At 26.5% G+C, this 21275-nt stretch overlaps 1 protein-coding gene and 1 long non-coding RNA gene across 2 annotated transcripts in view; both read right to left on the bottom strand.

The window, feature by feature from the left end:
* Positions 1–12815, bottom strand: part of LOC136073970 (uncharacterized) — a 29973-nt gene extending 17158 nt beyond the window's left edge. Inside the window, exons 1-2 of the mRNA XM_065789304.1 lie at positions 11423–12815; positions 10715–11191 (exon numbers count right to left, since the gene is read on the bottom strand). Coding sequence (XP_065645376.1) covers positions 10715–11191; positions 11423–12788 — 1843 coding nt within the window. The 5' untranslated portion in view covers positions 12789–12815. The remainder of the gene's footprint in view (positions 1–10714; positions 11192–11422) is intronic.
* Positions 12816–18503: 5688 nt separating this feature from the next.
* On the bottom strand, positions 18504–19591 carry LOC136076398 (uncharacterized). The gene is made up of 3 exons (XR_010636235.1): positions 19498–19591; positions 19039–19172; positions 18504–18740 (listed from the first exon to the last, which is right to left on the bottom strand). It is a non-coding gene; the product is annotated as an uncharacterized LOC136076398 (long non-coding RNA).
* Positions 19592–21275: the final 1684 nt, after the last annotated feature.

Genomic DNA, 21275 nt, shown 5'->3' with positions numbered 1-21275 from the left:
TTAGATTATTATTGAAAAATAGAATAGATAAACTTGAATTTTATGTGAAATGTATTTTGTAAATTTTATAATAAGTTTATTGATGTTCTCACCAAATACATTGAAGATATGGTCAGATGTAAAATTTTTATTTTATATTTTTTAATATATAATGTGCATTATCATATAAACGAATCCTTTATACAAGCATCAAAATATATAACTGTTTTACAACTGTTAACTAACTAAAAACAAGTTAATAGTAACATTAACCTAACTAAATTATCATATGAATTTTACTACTTGCCTGAAGATTGTGTTACATATCAAACTCAGAGTTGCAATATTATATTATAAACATTAGCATTTAGCTAATTCCTGCTATTGCAGGTAACAGTAACATATCTACTATATAGCTCTAGGTTATCTATTGAGCACTCTTTTAAGTGTACAATATTATATTTATAATTATACATGATAATATAAAGATATTTTCTCTATTTATACACTTGCATGTATGTATATGTATATATATATGTATATATATATATATATATATATATATATATATATATATATATATATATATATATATATATATATATATGTTATTATATTCTACAAATAGGATCATGTTCTTAAAAACAGAACAATAATAAATTAGTAAAAACACTTATCTAATTCTTTCTTTGGCAGACAGTTTTTCCTTCTGTAGGTTCATCAGGAAGCTCCCTTTTGATACCAAGTTATATATTTGGATAAAAATTGAAGAAGTTATGATAATTTAGATGACTAATTTTAACTAAATTAATAATTAACTAAATTTTGAATTACAGTTTCTTCAACAAATCCATATATCAAAAATTTTTTAATTAAAGAGTTATAACTTTTTTGTAGAATTTTTAAATTTTAATTATTTTTTTACCATTAAAATTCCGTATTGAATCTCTTATTATATATAAATATCTAGTGTTTGATCAATTTAAAAATTTAAATCAACATACCTAATATCAGCCTTTAGGATATGAATACACTTTTCCAACTGTTTTCACATTTTTTGTTTCACTTGTGTAATTTTCATAAGCTGAAAAAAGGCTGGCCATGTCTCAAGAAGACTGGAAAGTGCTCTTCTTCTTTGTCCAACAAATCTTGTTCCAGTTGTTTTTGTTTAAATATAATAAGTTATTTCCTTTTGCAGCTGCCTCGACTTTTTAATTAACCTGAATTTTTCAGTAGGTAAAAATTTGCTAAATAAAATTCTTTAATCTTTATAAATTCCGTAATATCTTTAAAAGATATAATAAATCACTAAAAAGTCATTTATTTCATAATTTTAAAAGTCTAATGTTGACTCTTCCCTTTTCTTAAGAAGGATGGGGGGATAGGGAAGCGTGACAACCTCCTTCCCATACTACCCATGAATCCACCCCCTGGGTCTTGCCAATCGATGATCAGGCAATACTTTAATAAACAGTTAATCATAAGTACTTTTTTTATGTATTTTTTAAATTAATATTATTAAAGTCTAAAACTTAAAACACTTTATTTTCTTGAACTTATTTTGAATTTAAAAAAAAAAATTGTTAAACAAACTTTTTTTTTTAACTAAAAAATCAATCAGTTCTCAATTGCAATTAAATTCTTTACTTGCAGCCAAATATCTTCTCAATAAAACGTCACATAAATGACATCAAAAGATCAACCCTCAGAATTAGGAAAGATGAGTTTGCAATGATTTGCCCACCTTAATCTTTTTGAGGTCAGCATCAGGTCGGCAAAAATTATTTGATACAAAGGTCTAACCATAAACATTAAAATGAGGTCGGCAATTTTTTGCCGATCCAAATACTTTTAGGTCTGCATTGCCGAATGCTGACCCTAATTCCAAGGGTTGAAAGATAATTTAGATATTCCAAAAGATATAAGTTTTTGCGTAACATAAAACTGCTGAATGTGTAGGCAAATTGCCTTTTTGCACGCAAAATGCGAGCAGCATAATGTTTCTTAATAAGGTCTGTGATATTATTATGCATTTATGACAAGCTTATCAGATATTTTAAATCATTTGTGTTTATTTGATTATTTTCAGCTTTTGATAGTTTTGTTTATTGTTTTATTTAGCTTAAAATGATACAAGTGCATTTATACAAGTTTTTCAGACAATTTTTTCACTTTATTTGAGACCAAAAAAGAAACACTTTTAAAAAACTTATTTTTATGATATTTGTGCATATTTTTACGATATTAGTGCATATATAGAAATGCATTTGTCAACTTTTTTTGCTGTCTTTAATTCATTTAATTTTTTTTGGAAATAAAAGAAAAAACTATTGTAGTGACAGACATAGCTGCACTCACTTGCATGTTCTATATAGATAGTCAGTCGATGTATGTACTGACGCCCTCACAACTAACTTTTCAAGTATTGCATCATCTTGGCTAAATATGCAATATATGTGTTTGTATATAATATGCAATATATGTGTGTGTGTATATATATATATATATATATATATATATATATACTAACACACACACACATATATATACACTAACACACACACACAAATATATATATATATATATATATATAGAGAGAGAGAGAGAGAGAGAGAGAGAGAGAGAGAGAGAGAGAGATCTATAGTTTGTTGTTTGGAAAGAGCGGAAGGAAAAAAGTGATTCTTACGCCAACACATACGTCACTTTTAATTACTTTTACTTTCGTCCAACATTTTCGTGTTGGACGAAGTCAAAACCATTAATTTAATTACAAATTAATTGTTATATAAAAAAACCACAAAAACGCAAATTTAATTGACCAGAATGTTTTTAAAAACATTCTGAATGTTTTTAACAATATAAACAATGTTTTTATTTTTATTTTTTTTAATAAAATGTTTTTATTTTTATTTTTTTACTGTAAATCATGCGCGGAGTGTTGCTACATCGACTATCTTATAGCCTGACTCGCAAGGGAGTGCTGCTACATCGACTGACAAATAGCCTGACTCGCAAGGGAGTTCTGCTACATCGACTGACAAATAGCCTGACCCGCAAGGGAGTGCTGCTACATCGACTGAGGGTTTGGTTGGGCAGCCAGTCTATCATTAATAAAAAAATTCCGGTCTTGCATTTTAATTTTTACTTTTTGTCATCAAAATATGGAAAAAACTTTCGGACAACATCTAAGGGTTCTATATATATATATATATGTGTGTGTGTGTGTGTGTGTGTGTGTGTGTGTGTGTGTGTGTGTGTGTGTGTGTGTTAGTGTGTCCCAAACAAACAACATTTTTGAAAAATATATGTAGAGACCCCTTAATGTGTTCTATCTAATACAAAAACACTAGATTTAAAATTTTTTTGAATAAAAAATATTTTAAAGGGTCCCAAGAACCTCTGTTTAATGGTCCCTAATATTTTCAAAAAAAAACTTTTTCAAAAATATGTCAACCTGGTACTCAAATGAAGCAAAATTATATAAAAATTTCAAAAATAATATAGATTTCAAATATAGAATTATTATTTTTGTTTTATTACATGAAAAATACATTTTTTAACAAAAAACAAAAAAATGCATTTTTTATGTATTTTTATGACTATTTTGATAAATAAGTTAAAATTTTTGAAAAATTTGAATTAGTTTAAAAAGTTAGTTGAAGAAGCTTTGATTTATAGAACACATTAAAGGGTGTCTCTGCATATATTTTTCAAAAATGTTGTTTTTTGGGACACCCTATTGTGTGTGTGTGTGTGTCTATATATCTATATATATATATATATATATATATATATATATATATATATATATATATATATATATATATATATATATATATATATATATATATATATATATATATATATATATATATATATATATATATATATATATATATATATATATATATATATATATATATATATATATATATATATATATATATCAGCCAGAGGCGTGGTGGCCCCAGAGGCTAAGCGGGATTCCCGCATGGGCTTTTCACTTTTTCATCTAACTATGGGCCTTTTGGCAAATTTTAATTGTTTCTACATTTTAAAGAAATTCCACAATCATTTAAAATAAGCACAAATTAAATTTTATTAATCGCTTGATTTAAAAAGTCTTCGAGTTTGAGCGCAATTATATTAGTATTTTGCATAATAATATTGCTCTGAAAACAAAGTAGATGTTTTGAGACTTCTTATGATATTTTTTCATGAGAAAATAATGAACCCATAGACGGTTTTTAACAATCGTAATGTTGACAAAATAAATTTAAGAAAGTTCGCAGACCCAACAATAATATTAGCTTTTATTATTGTTGGACTTAATTTAACTTAATTTAAAATTTAACCCCAAAACATTTTTCTTAAAATGTTTTTTAACACTTTAACAAATAGTAACTAGTGGTGTATAGATTGCTTTTATGGAAGAGGGCGTATGCCGCTCCTCCGCCCTGAACTAAAAAAAAATTTATGAGTATTTCATAAAAAATGTTAAAATGCTTTCTTAAAAAACAGAGAGAAATTAGTATAAAAAACCATTTAACCACATTACAAAAATGCGTCTGAGTATTCATTTTGTCATGTAATAGGGCACTCCAACCAAAAAAAAAACACTAAAACAACAAGTCTTTTGAAATAAAAAAGTATAGTATGTATAAATTGCCTTTATGCACATCCTTTAATAAAGACAATTTATACGCCTAGAGTGTATAAATTGCCTTTAAGAAAGGTGAACCAAAAAAAAAAAAAATTTAATGATAATTTAACAAAAATGTACTAAAATGCTTTTTTAAAAAGAGAAAAAATAATTATAAAAAACTATTTTATTACATTATAAGATGCATCTGAGTATACATTTTATCATGTAAAGGAACAGATTAACCACTTCAAAAAAAAACGAGTCTTTTGAAATAAAAAATATAACTATTTCTTGTCTGGGCTTCTAGTGAATGATTTAGTTTTTTAAATTCCATGAATAGAATAAAATGAACCATTCTTAACAATAAACACCACGTAAAGGTAAGCTAGAGCCAACTATCAAAAAATTTGCAAGTCACAAAACTTCTGATACCTATTGCAAGCCACAAAACTTGCTGTACCATATTTGCAAGCCACAAAACTGCGGTAACTATTTGCAAGCCACAAAACTTGCTGTACCTTATTTGCAAGCAACAAAATTTGCGGTACTTATTTTGCAAGCCACAAAACTTGTCATACCTATTTGCAAGTCATAAAACTTGCAGTACCTATTTACAAGCCATGAAACTTGCAAAACCTATTTGCAAGCCACAAAACTTATGGTACATAATTTGATGGTCACAAAACTTGTTATACTGCAAGTATTTTTACATTATTTTCATATTCCAATTAGGAAAATATTAACTTTACTGATATAACACAGCAGCTAACTGGATTCTTTTTATCTATTGACAGGTCAATATTAGTTTCATCTTGTTTCCAATAAGAAATAGTGTAAATTCTGTCTTGCTGTTTTTTGTTTACTTTTGCAACTCTACCATCATAAATGACAGACTTTGAATAGTCAGTATCATATTATTTAAGACAGAATTTTATAATCAATTTAACAAGTTTACAGAGAAAAATGTGCAACAAGTTTACTACAAAAATTAACAATAAAAATATAAAAAAACCTAATTAATTAAACAAACAACAAACTAACACTTGAAATATCATTACAAAGTTAAAGTAGTATACAATGAGTTAATCTTAATCATTAATTTAAAAATTATAATTCAAAATTATTAATCTAAAATAACATTGATAATATGAATATTATACTATCAGATAGTATAAGGGATAATATTGGTATTGACTATTAATAGTCAATAACAATTTTATATTTTATACTATCAATGTTATTTTAACATTATTAAAACACTCTAAAAACATTAAATTAATGATTAAGTTTATGTTTTTTAAGTATTTTAATAAAAATGTTAAAGTTTTTATTGACAATTAACATAAATTTATTGTATGCTACTTTATTTTTGTATTTAATAATTAAAATCTTAATTTTTTAAGAATAAACCCAAAAATTAAATGAATTATACTAAGGAAATCTCAAAAAATTGACAAAAGGTTTTGTAGGATGATTCTATGTTATGCACCCGAACCCTGACCTTAGAGTCAGGAAGCGCGTGCGGTCGCACGCCTTTACGTCCACGCTTAAAGTTATTTTATTAAACAACTTGACACATTTTTATATAGTAAGCGTTTTAAGAATTCGCGGCAAAATAAAGCTATAAGAAACTGGAGAATAAATCAGCAATATTCGAAGAAAAGAATCGAAAACTATTCGAAATAGTAAACCTAAATAAAATAAGCTAAAAATAATTTCTTAATAAAAAAAATGAAAATTGTTGACAAAAAAAATTATGTACCTAAATATTTACTATTTTTGTTTTCTTATTTTTAGAGCGTATCTTTTTATTTAACTTATTCCGTCATTACAAAAATTTATTAATCAAATAATATTTTTTACAAATAAATAACAATTTATTTTCTTCTTATATAAGTATTGAGAAAAAACGTCAAATATAGCAAAGACTTATTTAAAAGCGAAAAGACGTAAAAACGAATACAACAAATAAACATAATAAGCGAATAAACATAATAAACATAAGAAAAAAAATTTACAAAATTTCTTATAGTTTTTGCGTGCATAGCAAAATAATTTCAAAATTATATGGACTAATAAAAATCGTAAAAAAATTGCATATCAAAACTTTCAATTGTTGTTAAATCGTTAAAAAAGATGTTTTTTTTTAACAACGACTCTAAAAAAAAAGAATAAAAAAGTTGTATAAAAGTTTAAAAATTTTTTTTTTTTAATATACTTTTTAATTATTAAATTTTTTAGTTTATTTAATTAAACTTTAAATTTTGTCAAAATTTTATTTCTTTAAGATTTTTTTTTTTTCTTATTAAATAAGTTTAGCTTTTTGCCGCAAATTATTGAAACGCTTTAGAAGTCAAAATATGCAAACTGCCGTGGTCAGTTAGTCTAAAAAATTACTTTAAACGTGGACAAACAAGGCGTGCGATCGAACGCGCTTCTTGAATCAGCCTGATTTTCTGATATTTTCAATAAATTTCAATAATTCATATAATTATTTATATTGATTGGTGCTCAGTGTAGCAAAAAATGCAAAATGGACCACTCAGTTGGTCGTTTTCATTGAAAATTGGTTTGCAAATTTTATAAGGAAATTTTGGGGCTTGAAATGATTTTGTGGCCACAGTTTTTTAGCAAATGGTCTAATTCCAAAACTAAAAATAACAAAAGTTGTTGCCTATTGCCTATAGAGTTTACATACAAAAGTTCAGGGCAATCATACAAAAATTTTTACCAAAACTTAAAACTTTTAGTACCAACACTGTCAAAATGTATGATTTTACAAAACGTTTTGGACTATAACTTTATAACCAAGCAAGATATCTGCATGAAATTTTATTTAATAATAGCCATACTATATAGGTACAACACCATAAAATTTTATAAAGTTCCAATGACCCATTTCAATTTTAAGGCTTATTTAGTAAATAATCGAAACAGTAAAAAAATTGGGAAATTTTCAACTTAAACTTGATTTTTTTTTCTCAGACGTCATAGATGGATTTCAAAACTCCGATTTCTGGACACTTACATGTGTCCACTATCACCCCATATAGGTGGCTTTTTCGGGTTAGCTAAAAGAGCACCATCCCCAAAAATATCAATAGTGGTACTCCAATTAATTGACTTTCTTGGATATGTTTTAGTCATAGATTTTCAGTACTTTTATTCAGGCTGGTTCAAGAAGCGCGTGCAACCGCATGCCTTGTTTGTCCACGTTTAAAGTACTATTTTAGACTAACTGACCACGGAAGTTTGCATATTTTGACTTCTAAAGCGTTTCAATAAATTGCGGCAAAGAGCTTAATTTATTTATTAAGAAAAAAAAAAAAAATCTTAAACAAGGAAACAAAATTGTGGCAAAAAAAAAATTTTTTTTAACTTTTATACAACTTTTTTATTCTTTATTTTAGAGTCGTTGTTGAAAAAAACATCTTTTTTAACGATTTAACAACAATTGAAAGTTTTGCCATGCAATTTTTTCACGGTTTTTATTAGTCCATATAAATTTTTTGCTATGCACGCAAAAACTATAAGAAATTTTGTTAATTTTTTTTCTTATGTTTATTATGTTTAATCGCTTATTATGTTAATTTGTTTATTCGTTTTTACGTCTTTTCGCTTTTAAATAAGTTTTTGCTATATTTGACGTTTTTTCTCAATACTTATATAAGAAGAAAATAAATTGTTATTTATTTGTATAAAATATTATTTGATTAATAAATTTTTGTAATGACGGAATAAGTTAAATAAAAAGATAACATAGTTTCTTTAATAAATGTATTTAACGCATCTGATGCATGTATGAAATTGTTTCTTTTATATTGCCCAATTTCCAATGTTATACGAATTAATAGAGATAATAAACATAACGATTGCTCTGTTTAAAAAAATATATTTAAAAACTTAAGCAAAAGTTTTAAATAGGCTCCTAAAAATTTTGTAAGAAAGTTCAGTAAATTAACAATGCACTAGTCCACGAAATTTTGCAGCATCGTTTCATTTTTTTTACATGAAAAACTAGTTTTCCCAAATAAATAGCAATTGGTTTTTCGCTTTGCTGTGCATTGGTAAAAAAAGTAAAGTTTAGCAAAGACATTTGAAAAACAAATTTTAAAACTGTCCGTGTGTCTAGCGCAATTTATAAAGTATTTCCTTTACATACTGACTGAAAAAAGTTGCGAAGAAATTGTATATCAAAAAATATTTTTATTTTCGTTATATTCTAATTTACTTTTTTCCCCGACTTGTATCAATTTTGGTAGTGGAAAATAACAAACGCTCTAAAAATAAGAAAACAAAAACAGTAAATATTTAGGTATATAATTTTTTTTGTCAACAATTTTCTTTTTTTATTAAGAAATTATTTTTAGCTTATTTTATTTAGTTTTACTATTTCGTATAGTCTTTGGGGCTTTTCTTCAAATATTGCTGATTTATATTGCTGATTTATTCTCTAGTTTCTCATTCACTATCTCTCATTTTAAAAAGCTGAAATACTATCGACTACCCCTAAATATCATTTTAAAAAGCTGAAACTTTTTATTTAATTTTTTTATACTGTTTTTAAAAATACTAGAAAGTGAGACTTTCATATTTTGAAATTTTATTTTTATGAAGCACCCTAATGTATTTATTATATATACATATATACGCACACAAACACACACACACACACATACACACACACACATATATGTATATATACACACAAACAAATATATATATATATATATATATATATATATATATATATATATATATATATATATATATATATATATATATATATATATACTTATATACACATACACACATGTATAAACACATATAAATATATACAAACATACATTTACGCGCATACACATCCATGCATACATATACACATACATACTAGGTACGTGTGTAAAAATTTCAAACCATTTATTTATTCAAGTTTTATATATGGTTCGAAAGAGGTTTGAGTTTGTAATAAAATGGTGAAAACTTTATGAAAAAGGAACCATTACAAAAAAAGTTATGCTCATTTAAGTAACATTATTTTTAATGAAGCGTTGCTTGAGAAAAATGCAACTTACGTATAAAACTCGCGTTCGGCTAACGACTGCTTTGTAATAGAATCATTGTTAAATTGCGCTTGATTTTGCATAGTGAAATGTGTAAAACGATTAAAAAACGTAACTAAAAAAGTTTCGAATTAAAGTAACAGAGTATTTTTAATGATTAAAACGTATTAGTAAAATTTATTACAAACTTTTATAAAACATGCATAAAAAAATATTTACATTATTTTATATTATTTACAATAATTACATTATTGTAAATAATATAAAAAAAGATATATATACATAGGGTAAAGTAGGGTAATTTCGGCGTATTAAGCCATTTTGTTGTTTATAGACAACGGTTGCTTTAATAACGTTAAAAAATCATGCATATCGATGCCCTGCAGATATATCTATTAAATAATAGTTAAAAAATTGTTTTAGACTTACAAAGTTTCATGTAAAATTTGTTTTACAAAACACTCAAAAATGACGAAATTAGCGACCTACTATGGTATTTTCGGCACTATGATACGGTAAATTGGACATACTTGAGAAAATTAAGACGTTTGTTGAAAGCACATTAATATAATTAAAATATTATAAACAGCTATAAATTTCCATTGTATAAAGTAATTGTCTCTTAAATAGAGTCTGTTACACCTAATTCGCATTTAATTAAGGGCGTTGCAATTGCAAAGATTAATAATTTTTGAACCACCTATTTTAGTAAAGTATGAATATATCACCCAAAACAGAAACCTTATTAGAAAAATTTGCTTCCAAAGTAAAATTGTAAATGAAATGATTACTAATTTCTATGATTTCGATGATTATTTCTAAATTCTATTTAAATAGGAATTCTTGTTTATAAGCTCATATGAAGTTAATAAAATAATATTTTACATAACTTCTATAGTTAAACATAAAAAAATAAAATACAAAGTTCAAAGAAAACTTTATAAAAAGAGATTTATTTAAGAAAGTTAAAAAACAGCTTATCAATATATGACATATAACTTTTTTTTAAAGAATCAGTGTTTCATACAATCATCACAAGTAAATACTTTTTTAGCATAAACACCACATATAGCAGCACATGTTTCATGCCACCATCTAGAGCATTTATGGCATTTATCCCAATTATCCTTTAAATACGGATCGACAGGATCACCATAACTGTATTGAAATTTTGCACAAAGTTGTTTATTAATCACACCTTTTGCATCAAGGTTATTCAAACGTACCTTTTGATGTGTAGATATATCTTTTTTAATGCACTTTTTACGTGGCTGCCTGTTCTTATATTTCAAAGTTAAAGATTCCTCTAGCTGAGATTTATATGGTGATCCAGTAATTTTTTCAGCATGATTTACCCTCCTTTTTATACCTGTTCGTTTTGTATTTTTAATTTCAAGTCCAGCTAGTGATCCAAATGTAACACCATGAGGTTGTGAGGTTTCATTAGAGGTGGCTAATTCTAATGACTTATGAAGTGTAAATGATAAGTTTGGTGAAACAGATTCTAAATAAAAATATTTAATTAAAGAAGATGAATAAAATTCAACATATAAATTATAAAAAAATAGTTAAAATGTTTAAAAGAAATTTGAACAAATTTTTTTAAGAAATTTTTTTTTAGGTTAATAAAACAACAGAAAAATTATTATTTTGCTTGATATAAAACAAATTAAATCTGTGTTTAAAATAAATGGTGGAAGATGGTAAAAATAATACACCTTTTAAAATGATTTACCTTTTTGAGAAGCAATAATGCATTCTGTGACAAAATCAACATGATCTAAATCTTTAGCAGAGTCTAACCCATTGTCGAGAGTAGGATGCATTTCAGAGGTAATATTTGGTTTTGAAATTTTTGATACAATATATGAGTGATCAGTAGCCTTAGCTGCAGCAAAGTCTTCTTCAGTAAACACATTTCTATCAAATGGATATATTCCACATTTTTTAAACCCTGACTGACAATTTTGAACAGTTGCAGCTTTCCCATAAGCTATTCCAAATAATTCACTAACCTCTAATTCAGTTACAGGACGACCTGGATGATGACGAAGCCAAGTACCAACTTCTTGATCATAGAATATTTTGAGGCTTTTAAAAAATGAAACATCAAGTGGTTGCAGTTTGTGTGTGCAGTGGGATGGAAGTGATAACATAATAACATTTGTCTCGCGAGCTTTTATAATAACACTAAGATTTTTTTTATGACTTGAATGTCCATCTAAAATTAGAAGAACTGGTTGGTTTCTTGACTGTGGCTGGACTGCTAGTAAAAAATGATCAAACCATTTTTCAAACAAACCAGTTGTTATCCACCCATGTTTGCTGCCACCAGAAATAGAACCAACTGGGGTTTTATCTAAAAATTCAGGTCTCACTCGAATACGCGGATAAATCAGCATTGGAGGGACAAAAAATCCGCTTGCTGATTGGCAACAAACTATTGTGATTGTTTTTCCTCTTTCCGAGCTTGTTAAGCCGCCAACACTATGTTTTCCCTTCAGGGCAACAACTTTTCCTGGTTTATGGCATATAGACAATCCGGATTCGTCTATGTTGAATAAGTTTGATGGTGGAATAATCTGTATTCCATTGGCATTAAACATTATTTTTTCTAGTTCATCATAAAAACGATTAACTTTTATTCTATTAAATCCAATGGCTCGATGCAATGACGTTGATTCAGCAACTCTTACAGAGAGTTTATTATGACGTTTCAAAAAACCCCTAAACCATTCTTTTTCTGCTGACTTAGTTCCACAATTAAACTTGTGAATAATACCATTTTCTTCACAAAACTGGAATACCATTTGCTTCACATCTTTTGGAGACAGGCCAAATAATCTCTGTGACATGGTCAGAAGAACTTCTACAAGCTCTTTTTCTTGAAAAGCTGAGAGTGTTGTTGGGTGTCCTGCACTTAACTTTTTAACACAATTATCAACAGACGCTCGTTTTATATAGTCATGTATTGTTTGCCTTGGTATTTTATATTGTTTAGCAGCAGAATATTTCGAGCAACCATCAACTAAAACTGCATTTACTGCTAGTTTTAACGATTCATTTGACCAATTACCATATTTTACACGTTTTGAACCCATTATATGATGCTGTCAAATAATGTTTATATATCTATATATATATATATATATACATATATATATATATATATATATATATATATATATATACATATATATTATATACATTTATTACAAATATATTATTAATATCTTAATAATAATATACCTAATATAAATTAATTTTATGACATATAATATATATAATTAATATAATATAATATATATATATAATTAATTTTATGACATATAATATATATAATAATGTATATATATAACAAAATATATATATATATATATATATATATAATAATTAAATTATATATACATATATATATATATATATATATATATATATATATATATATATATATATATATATATATATATATATTGTTGTATATAATAAATTATTAACTTATTATATACATGTTATTAAATATGACATAAATTTAATTTATATTGTGGGGAACTAATATTTTATCAAGTTTCACACAGACACTAACGAATTCACTTTTTTACTAACTCGTTATTATTTTATTACTATCTAAATTACTAAAACCAACTTCTTTTCATAATAGTTAAAACGCTTATTTCCATTTTGATTTCAAAGAAACAACAGGTCGGCAAATTCGGCGCTACCGAAATTAACAACTATTCATAAGCCGAAATTATCTCCTTAGAGCAGTCCTTGGGGAAACTTTAATATCTTGTAACATTCTCTGAGTTTCATCTTATTGTTGCTCACATTTTATTCAGTTTATATTTTTGAATAAAATAAATAACAACTTTTGGTAAAAATTTCAGAGAAAAGATCATTTATCCTGCATTTTCAAAAAAGTAAAAATGTTAAGAAAAAGCTAATAATCATAAATTAACGTTTCTGTAATGTAAAAATCAAAGTTTAAACTAATGTTTTTAAAAAAATTGTTTATTATACTACAATGCCCAACTATAATTTTAATATTCCAATAAATAAATATTTTTAGGTGTCTTTTGAAGGGGTGCTGAAATTATCTCCCTGCCGAAATTACCCTACTTTACCCTATATAACATTGGAAAAGGCGTGATATTTCAGTGGGGGACGGAGTAAAAAAAAATAGTCATAAAACACCATATGGTTCAACTAAAAACCTACAAAAAAATAATCATCTAAATAATGGGGGGGGGGGGGGAAGAATGTCTACCACGGCTATCCTTCATTTTCCCTTTTGTAGTCCTTATATCTATCTAACTATATATAAATTCCAACAAACCGCAAAAAATAAAAATAATTTTTGTATAAACATACTTTTTTAACAAAAAATTTAGACTATAATAATTATTTTCTTTTTTGCTTAGTAATGTTTTTAACAGAATTGTGGCTTTGAAGAAAGTCTAGTTTTTGAAGCAAACAAAGCTGTGACATCCATAGATAGAAAGAGTCGACTCTTTAGTACGCAAAGGAAACCACATCCAATGATATCTAAAATAAAGTAAACCCCTAAATCAATATCGCCATACCTATTATACGTAATTTATAAAAGAAATTCTTTGATCTCATTTCGAATATGAAAAAACAAAATTAAATGGATTCTAATGAAACCTTAAATTTTGAGTCTAGCTTTTATAATTTTTTTCGAACTAATAATTACTTATAGACGAGGAATCTGATCCTGATCTTAATTATTTTATTGATTCTGATGCTTTGCAAAATAAATGCAACTACTTTGATACCCATGAAATTAAAGGATTTCTTGATCAAAATAATATTAACACAACTCACATTAATATTCGAAAATTAAAAAAATATTTTGAAATCTTTAGTAATTTTATTGATGAAACTAGTAACCTTTTTAATATAATCTGCTCATCAGAAACATGGTGCAGTTCGGATGACGTAAGTTCTTTTACCAATTTTGAACTGCTGGGTTTTAATGTAATTTGATTGGCACGAAAAACAAATAAGCGTGGCGGATGCGTTCTTATTTATGTTAAAAATAACTTACAATATTTTACCCAGCATGACATGAGCATCATTGATGCTGATAAAGGTTTTAACGATTGAAATTTTAACCAATAAATTAAAAAATAAAATTCTAAGTTGTTGTTATCGCCCACCTTCAGGTGAAATTAAAAATATTTATTCGTTTTTATGGAATGACGTTATTAAAAAAAGTAACCGCGAAAATAAATTAATCTACTTATTGGGTGATCTGAATTTAGATTGTTTTCAATACCACCTTAAAAAGTAACATTAAAAAGTTTTATAATGGCATTCTCAAAAATGGTGCGATTCCTTTGATTAGCAAACCGACAAAAATTACTCATTTAAGTGCTTCTTTAACTGATATTATTTTAACCACTGATGTTTTTAACGTATCCTTAAAAAAAGGCATTACTAAAAATGACATATCTAATCATTTTCCTGTTTTCTTTTCTATAAATATAGATAATAAATTACTTCCTAATCAAAAACGAGTTTTCAAAAAGCGAATTTTTACAAATAAAAACCTTGAATCTTTTAAAGAACAATTATCTTTAATTGATTGGAGCTTTATTAACGCCTCTGATAATATAAACTTAGTTTATAACTCCTTTTTTAAAATTTTCTATGATATTTACGACACTAATTTCCCTGAAGTTAATTTAAATCTCAAAGCTAAAAGTATTAAATCGCCTTGGATTACAAAGGGTTTGCGTAAGTCTTAAAAATTAAACAAAAATTATACATTAATTACTTAAAATGTTAAGCAAATGAAAATAAAATTCTATATAAAAATTACGCTAAACTTTTTGAAAGCCTCAAAAAAATAAAAAAATAAAAAAATATTATTTAAATTTACTAGATAAATATAAATTAAATTTCAAACGCACTTGGTTTATAATAAGAGAAATTACTGGCAGCAAAAAAAGTACATCTTACCCTTTGCCAAACATGGTTAAACATAATAATGAATTTTTATATGATAAAAGACAAATTACGGAAGAGTTTAATAAATATTTTGTGTCTGTAGGACCAAATCTTGCAAAAAACATTCCTATAGCAAACAGTTTAATGAATGATCTATGTTTTCCTCTAAACTCTTTCTTGAACTCTTTTTAATTATCTTTTGAAGAGTTTGAAATTGCATTTAATTGCATTTAAGCAGTAGGCCCTGATGGTATTAACGGCAACATTATTCTAAGTTCATTTGATGTTTTAAAAGATATACTCTTTAAGATTTTTTCAATATCAGTTAAACAGGAAATTTCTCCACAAGCTCTAAAATTAGCAAAAGTCATACCAATATTAAAAGGTGGTGACATTGAGAATATAAGTAACTATCGCCCAATTTCACTACTTTCTGTATTCTCTAAAGTTTTAGAAAGAATTTTGTTCAATAAAATTTATAATCATCTTACTATAAACAATTTATTATGCAGCAATCAATATGGATTCCAAAAACACAATTCCACTGAACATGCCATTTTACAATTTACAAGAAATATATCTGACTCATTTGAAAATTCTCAATTTACTTTAGGGGTTTTCATTGACTTGGCAAAAGCTTTTGATACTATTGATCACAAAATTCTTTTAAAAAAGTTGGGGTGGTACGGAATTAATGGAAATATAATAGTATGGCTTAAATTTTATCTAAAGATTTGGAAACAATTTGTTTATGCGGATGATAACGTATCATCTAATTTTTTAAATATTTCATGTGTACTTCCTCAAGGATCCATATTAGGACCCCTCCTATTTCTAATATATATTAATGATCTACCAAAAGCTTCTAACCTAATGACTATTATGTTTGCTGATGATTCTAACTTATTTCTTTCTCATAAAAACATTTTTACACTTTTTAGCAACATGAACATTGAACTAGCCAAAATTTCCGAATGGTTTAGATTAAACAAACTATCATTAAATATCGATAAAACTAAATGGATTCATTTTTATCCTTATGGTAAAAAGTACCATCTGCCTAGCAACTTACCCTTTCTTTTTATCGATAACATAATTATTAAAAGAGTTTTAGTGACAAGATTCTTAGGTGTATATATCGATGAAAAGCTTAATTGGAAAAGCCACATTGCTAACTTGTGCAATAAAATTTCAAAGAGTATAGGCATTTTATACAAAATAAGAAACGTTCTAGATAAACATACCTTAATTCAGTTATATTATTCGCTAATTCATTGCCATTTTAATTATGCAAACATTGCTTGGAGTAGCACTTATAAAAGTAAACTTAAACCTCTCTATCGGCAACAGAAACATGTAGCACGCTTTACAAATTTCAAGGACCGTTTTGCTCAAGCCAAATCTCTTTAATATGATATGAAAGCACTCAATATATATGAGTTAAGTGTTTTTAATATTCATTGTTTTATGTATAAATGCAAGGCCCACCTATCACCCGTTTCTTTTCGTAACTTGTGTTTACAAAGAGATAGAAATAAATATATTTTAAGGAACGATAATTTAATTCGACAACCATTTTCTCAAACCAATTTTGGAAAATTTTTTATTTCATTTCGCGGACCATTTTTATGAAATAGTATAGTTCTAAACACTTTTAAAGATTTTCCTCAAGAATGTAATTTTGATTATTTTAAACAAAAAAAAACTTATTTTTTTAACTGAAAATATATTATTCTAAATTTAAATTTTAAAATTTTTTGAAAATCCTTTATCTATATTAGTATATGTATATATTTAATGTATATTCTTTTTTTTGTTTGTTTGTTTTTTATCCACAAGCAATTAGCGGTTTCTCTGTGACAAGACCTGATGGTCTTCTTTGAGTATCCACGTTCTTTATATTTTTATTATTTATTTCTTAAAGATATCTTGACTTGTTAACTTTTATTATTGTAATAAAGTTTTGTTTATTTAAATTGTAATAAATATTATAATAAATAACAAAAAAAAAAAAAAAAAAAAAAATTTACGATGCCTTATGTCGCGGATAATAAATAAATATATAACTGTTATTATTGCATTAATGAACATAATCAATCTCTAAAAAAAATATGTACCGGTTTAATCTTGATATGAAAAAGATCAACATCCATCGAAGCAATCGTGTAGTTTTCAAAAATTAACTCTAACAATTAACTAATGTATAATAAGTTAACATGTAACTGTTATTACTGAATTAATAAATATAATCTTGAGGTCTTTAAGATAAACATCTCTACCTAGCGGGCACAACAACGTTGATACAACGTTAAATGACGTTGTTTTTTTGGTTGGATTAACGTTGGAAATGGAAAGGATGGACGACGTCAGATTTGCCAACGTTATAATTTGGTCGAAAACCGATATGCTATGATGTTCCTTGATGTTTTTCCAACATTAATTAATGTTGTATTAACATCGAGCAACGTTGGTATAACAACATTCTAACGTGGTTTATTAGGTTGGTTTGGCGTTGAGTTAATGTTGGAAATGGAAAGGATGGACGACGTTAGTTTTGCTAACGTTAGCTAACGTTGTAATTTAGACGCTAAAACGAAATGATATAATTTTTATCTTGACGTTTTTCGTCAAGATAAAAATTATAACATTTTATCTTGACGTTTTGACATCGAACAACATTGGATTAACACCATTCAAACGTTGCTTAACGTTATTCTAACGCTTATGAAACGTCTGAGTAGATCTATATAGCTGAAGGTTAACGTTCAATAAACAACAGGTTTGACAACAAAATGACAAGAAATTGTTTAAAAACGACTATTTACAAAAACATTACAACGTGGTAGAGTAATTTTGTTCATTAAGAAATATTCCGAGGAAATTTTTACATAATAAATTTAAAAATAAAAAGTTAGTTATTCTCTTGTTGCTGCAGTTTTTTGGGACATCATTGGTTGTGCTTTAATTTTGTTTTCGCCCGCCGTCTTCTACATTCACCTTGTCTGGTGCGTATCTCAGAATTTTCTGTATTTCAAAATTAATCTCTTTCAACGTGTTTCCTTTCAAAGACATTACCAAGACTAAAAATGCATAGTTTGGTTAATATAAATTTAATTATCTACAATATCTTTGATTATATTTATTATTAATTAAAATTAATACTTGTAATATTGATAACAAATAATTATATCAAAATTTATGATTTTAAACTTTGACCATGTTACAAAGTAACAATAAAAATAGGATTTGTGTTTTGTGTCGAACTCACAAAAACTTGAAGAAAAACAAATAAGTTAAAACTCTGTTAGAAAATAAAATTTATCCAATTAAAAGACAAACAAAAATCTTCCTTTTTAAGATTGCAAAATTAATACTTACTCACTATTAGCTCGTATAATTTCAGTTGCTGAAAACTTTGTTTCTCCGTTTTATCCACTTTTCTATGCCTTATATACTCGTTACGATTTTTGCCTTTAATAGTAAATGCACTCATAACTCTGTATGGCATCATACTAAATAGTAATTTTTATCATATTAAATTATTGTTGTGAGAAAAAAAAGTTCAAAAAAAATAAGTAACCTATAAATTATCTATCTTACCTGCAAGCCCTTGCAAGCAAATATTATTAAAATGTTTTTTTTTTTGGCATTTTTGACCAAACTTTAACATTTAAAGGTTGTTTTGATAAGACTCTGTTTAGAATTTGGTCAGTTATGATAAAAATTTTATAATAAATTACACGCTTTTTTTTCTTTTGCATTTTCGGCAAAAAGAAGTAACTATAATTTATAAAGATTTTCTTATTTAGATTGACATACTTAAAAAGCTTAATATACCTTTCCATTATATTCTTAACAAGATCTTTTAGTTGAATACCACCAATTTTTCGCAACCTATCAATCTAATCAATACAATATATAAATAAAAGGTTTATTTTATTACACATGTTAACATTACTTTATGTATATACTTTATTACTTTCTTTTCTATATATTATCATTACATTATTAGCCGTATTTGTTATTAATGATTTGGATACATGCGTTATATATATGAATGTGCATTGGAAAATTTGGTTAAAAATAAACAGTAAATACTTAAATAGAATTTAACATTCGGTACAAAAGAGTAAACGCATATTGTTCCGCTAATCAAGAGATCCAATTTGTACCCTTTACTTAACTATATAATTATATAACATATTAACTTTTATTTAAATGTATCATTAAATCATAAAATATTAATAATATAATTCTATTCTATATTCTTTTCGTAGTATTCAAAAACAAAGATATACTTTAAACAAGTTGGATTACTATATACTCACAACATTCTTAGCAACATCTTCATCCACCCTTAACAAGATAGGGGAGATGGGGGCTCCTTGATCTGTGGGGCAGCTTGATCTTTTTGCGCTACATCATCTATTTATAATTATATCTGCGTGACGTCATAAGTTGCAATCCGCATAGACTTCCGGCTATTTATTTTCGTTGTTGTTTTGCAAAAAAAATAATTTTACGAATTTTAAGAAATAAAAGTTTGATTTTCGCGATTAAAGGTAAATTTGATGAACATTTACTTATATATTTTTGTTACAATGTTAAATATTTGTAAAATATCTACTGGAGTCCCTATGTGTTTTATTGACCTATATTTATGGTATGATTTTGGCGTCGCACGTTATTTATCGGCCATGTTATTATCAGCAATTATTTCATGATGTATACCTATAGGGGTTCCTTGATCTCTCTAACATGGGGCTGGTTGATCTGAGGATCAAGGTGCCCCATACTAAAATTATAATAATACATGTTTAATTTGATCTGGTTTTTGTGTATTTGATTACATTAAAATAACTTTTGAAATGCATTCATTGCACAAACAACTAATATTTTTATTTGCTAGATAAATAAAATTAATAATATTTAGAAGGTAAAATTATTCTCTAAAGCTATAGTAATAATACTCGATTTATATTTGTTGAACTTTTGATAGACATTAATTTGTATCATATTGCATCAAATCCTTAAAATGTTTTTGAATTTGTTTTCAATATTTTAGATTTAGTATTGACTGAAAATGGTAAGAAGTAGAATTCGAAAGACAGCTAGAGGAATGATATCTCCAGAAACAATGAGAGCCGCTGTAAATGAAGTTTTATTGAAAAACAGGCCTAACAACCAAGTTGCTCGAGAGTTTGGTGTCGATCGTATGACATTAAAAAGATATGTTAAAAAGCAGCGGCTTAATCCGGATATTACATTTAAACCGAGATTTAATACACGACAGGTCTTTACAGAAGAAGAGGAAGATAAATTATTTGCTTCAAGCGTCGAAGATGAACTATGACCTTTCAACAAAAATAACTCGCCAATTAGCATATGAAATGGCTGTTGCTAATAATAAAGTTTGTCCGGATTCATGGATCAAGAACAAATTGGCAGGCATCGATTGGTTACAGAGCTTATATATGAAAAGAAAACCAGAATTATCTCTACGAGCACCAGAAGCCACCAGCTTTGCAAAAGCGACAGCATTCAACAGAATCACTGTTAGTGAATTTTTTCGGAATCTCCGATAAGTGCGGAAACGTCATCAGTTTGGTCCAGAA

Source organism: Hydra vulgaris, chromosome 02 (assembly GCF_038396675.1).
Source record: "Hydra vulgaris chromosome 02, alternate assembly HydraT2T_AEP".
NCBI classification, from domain to species: Eukaryota; Metazoa; Cnidaria; class Hydrozoa; order Anthoathecata; family Hydridae; genus Hydra; species Hydra vulgaris.
Note: the sequence above shows the minus strand (reverse complement) of the source record. Positions and strands in the feature narration are given on the sequence as shown.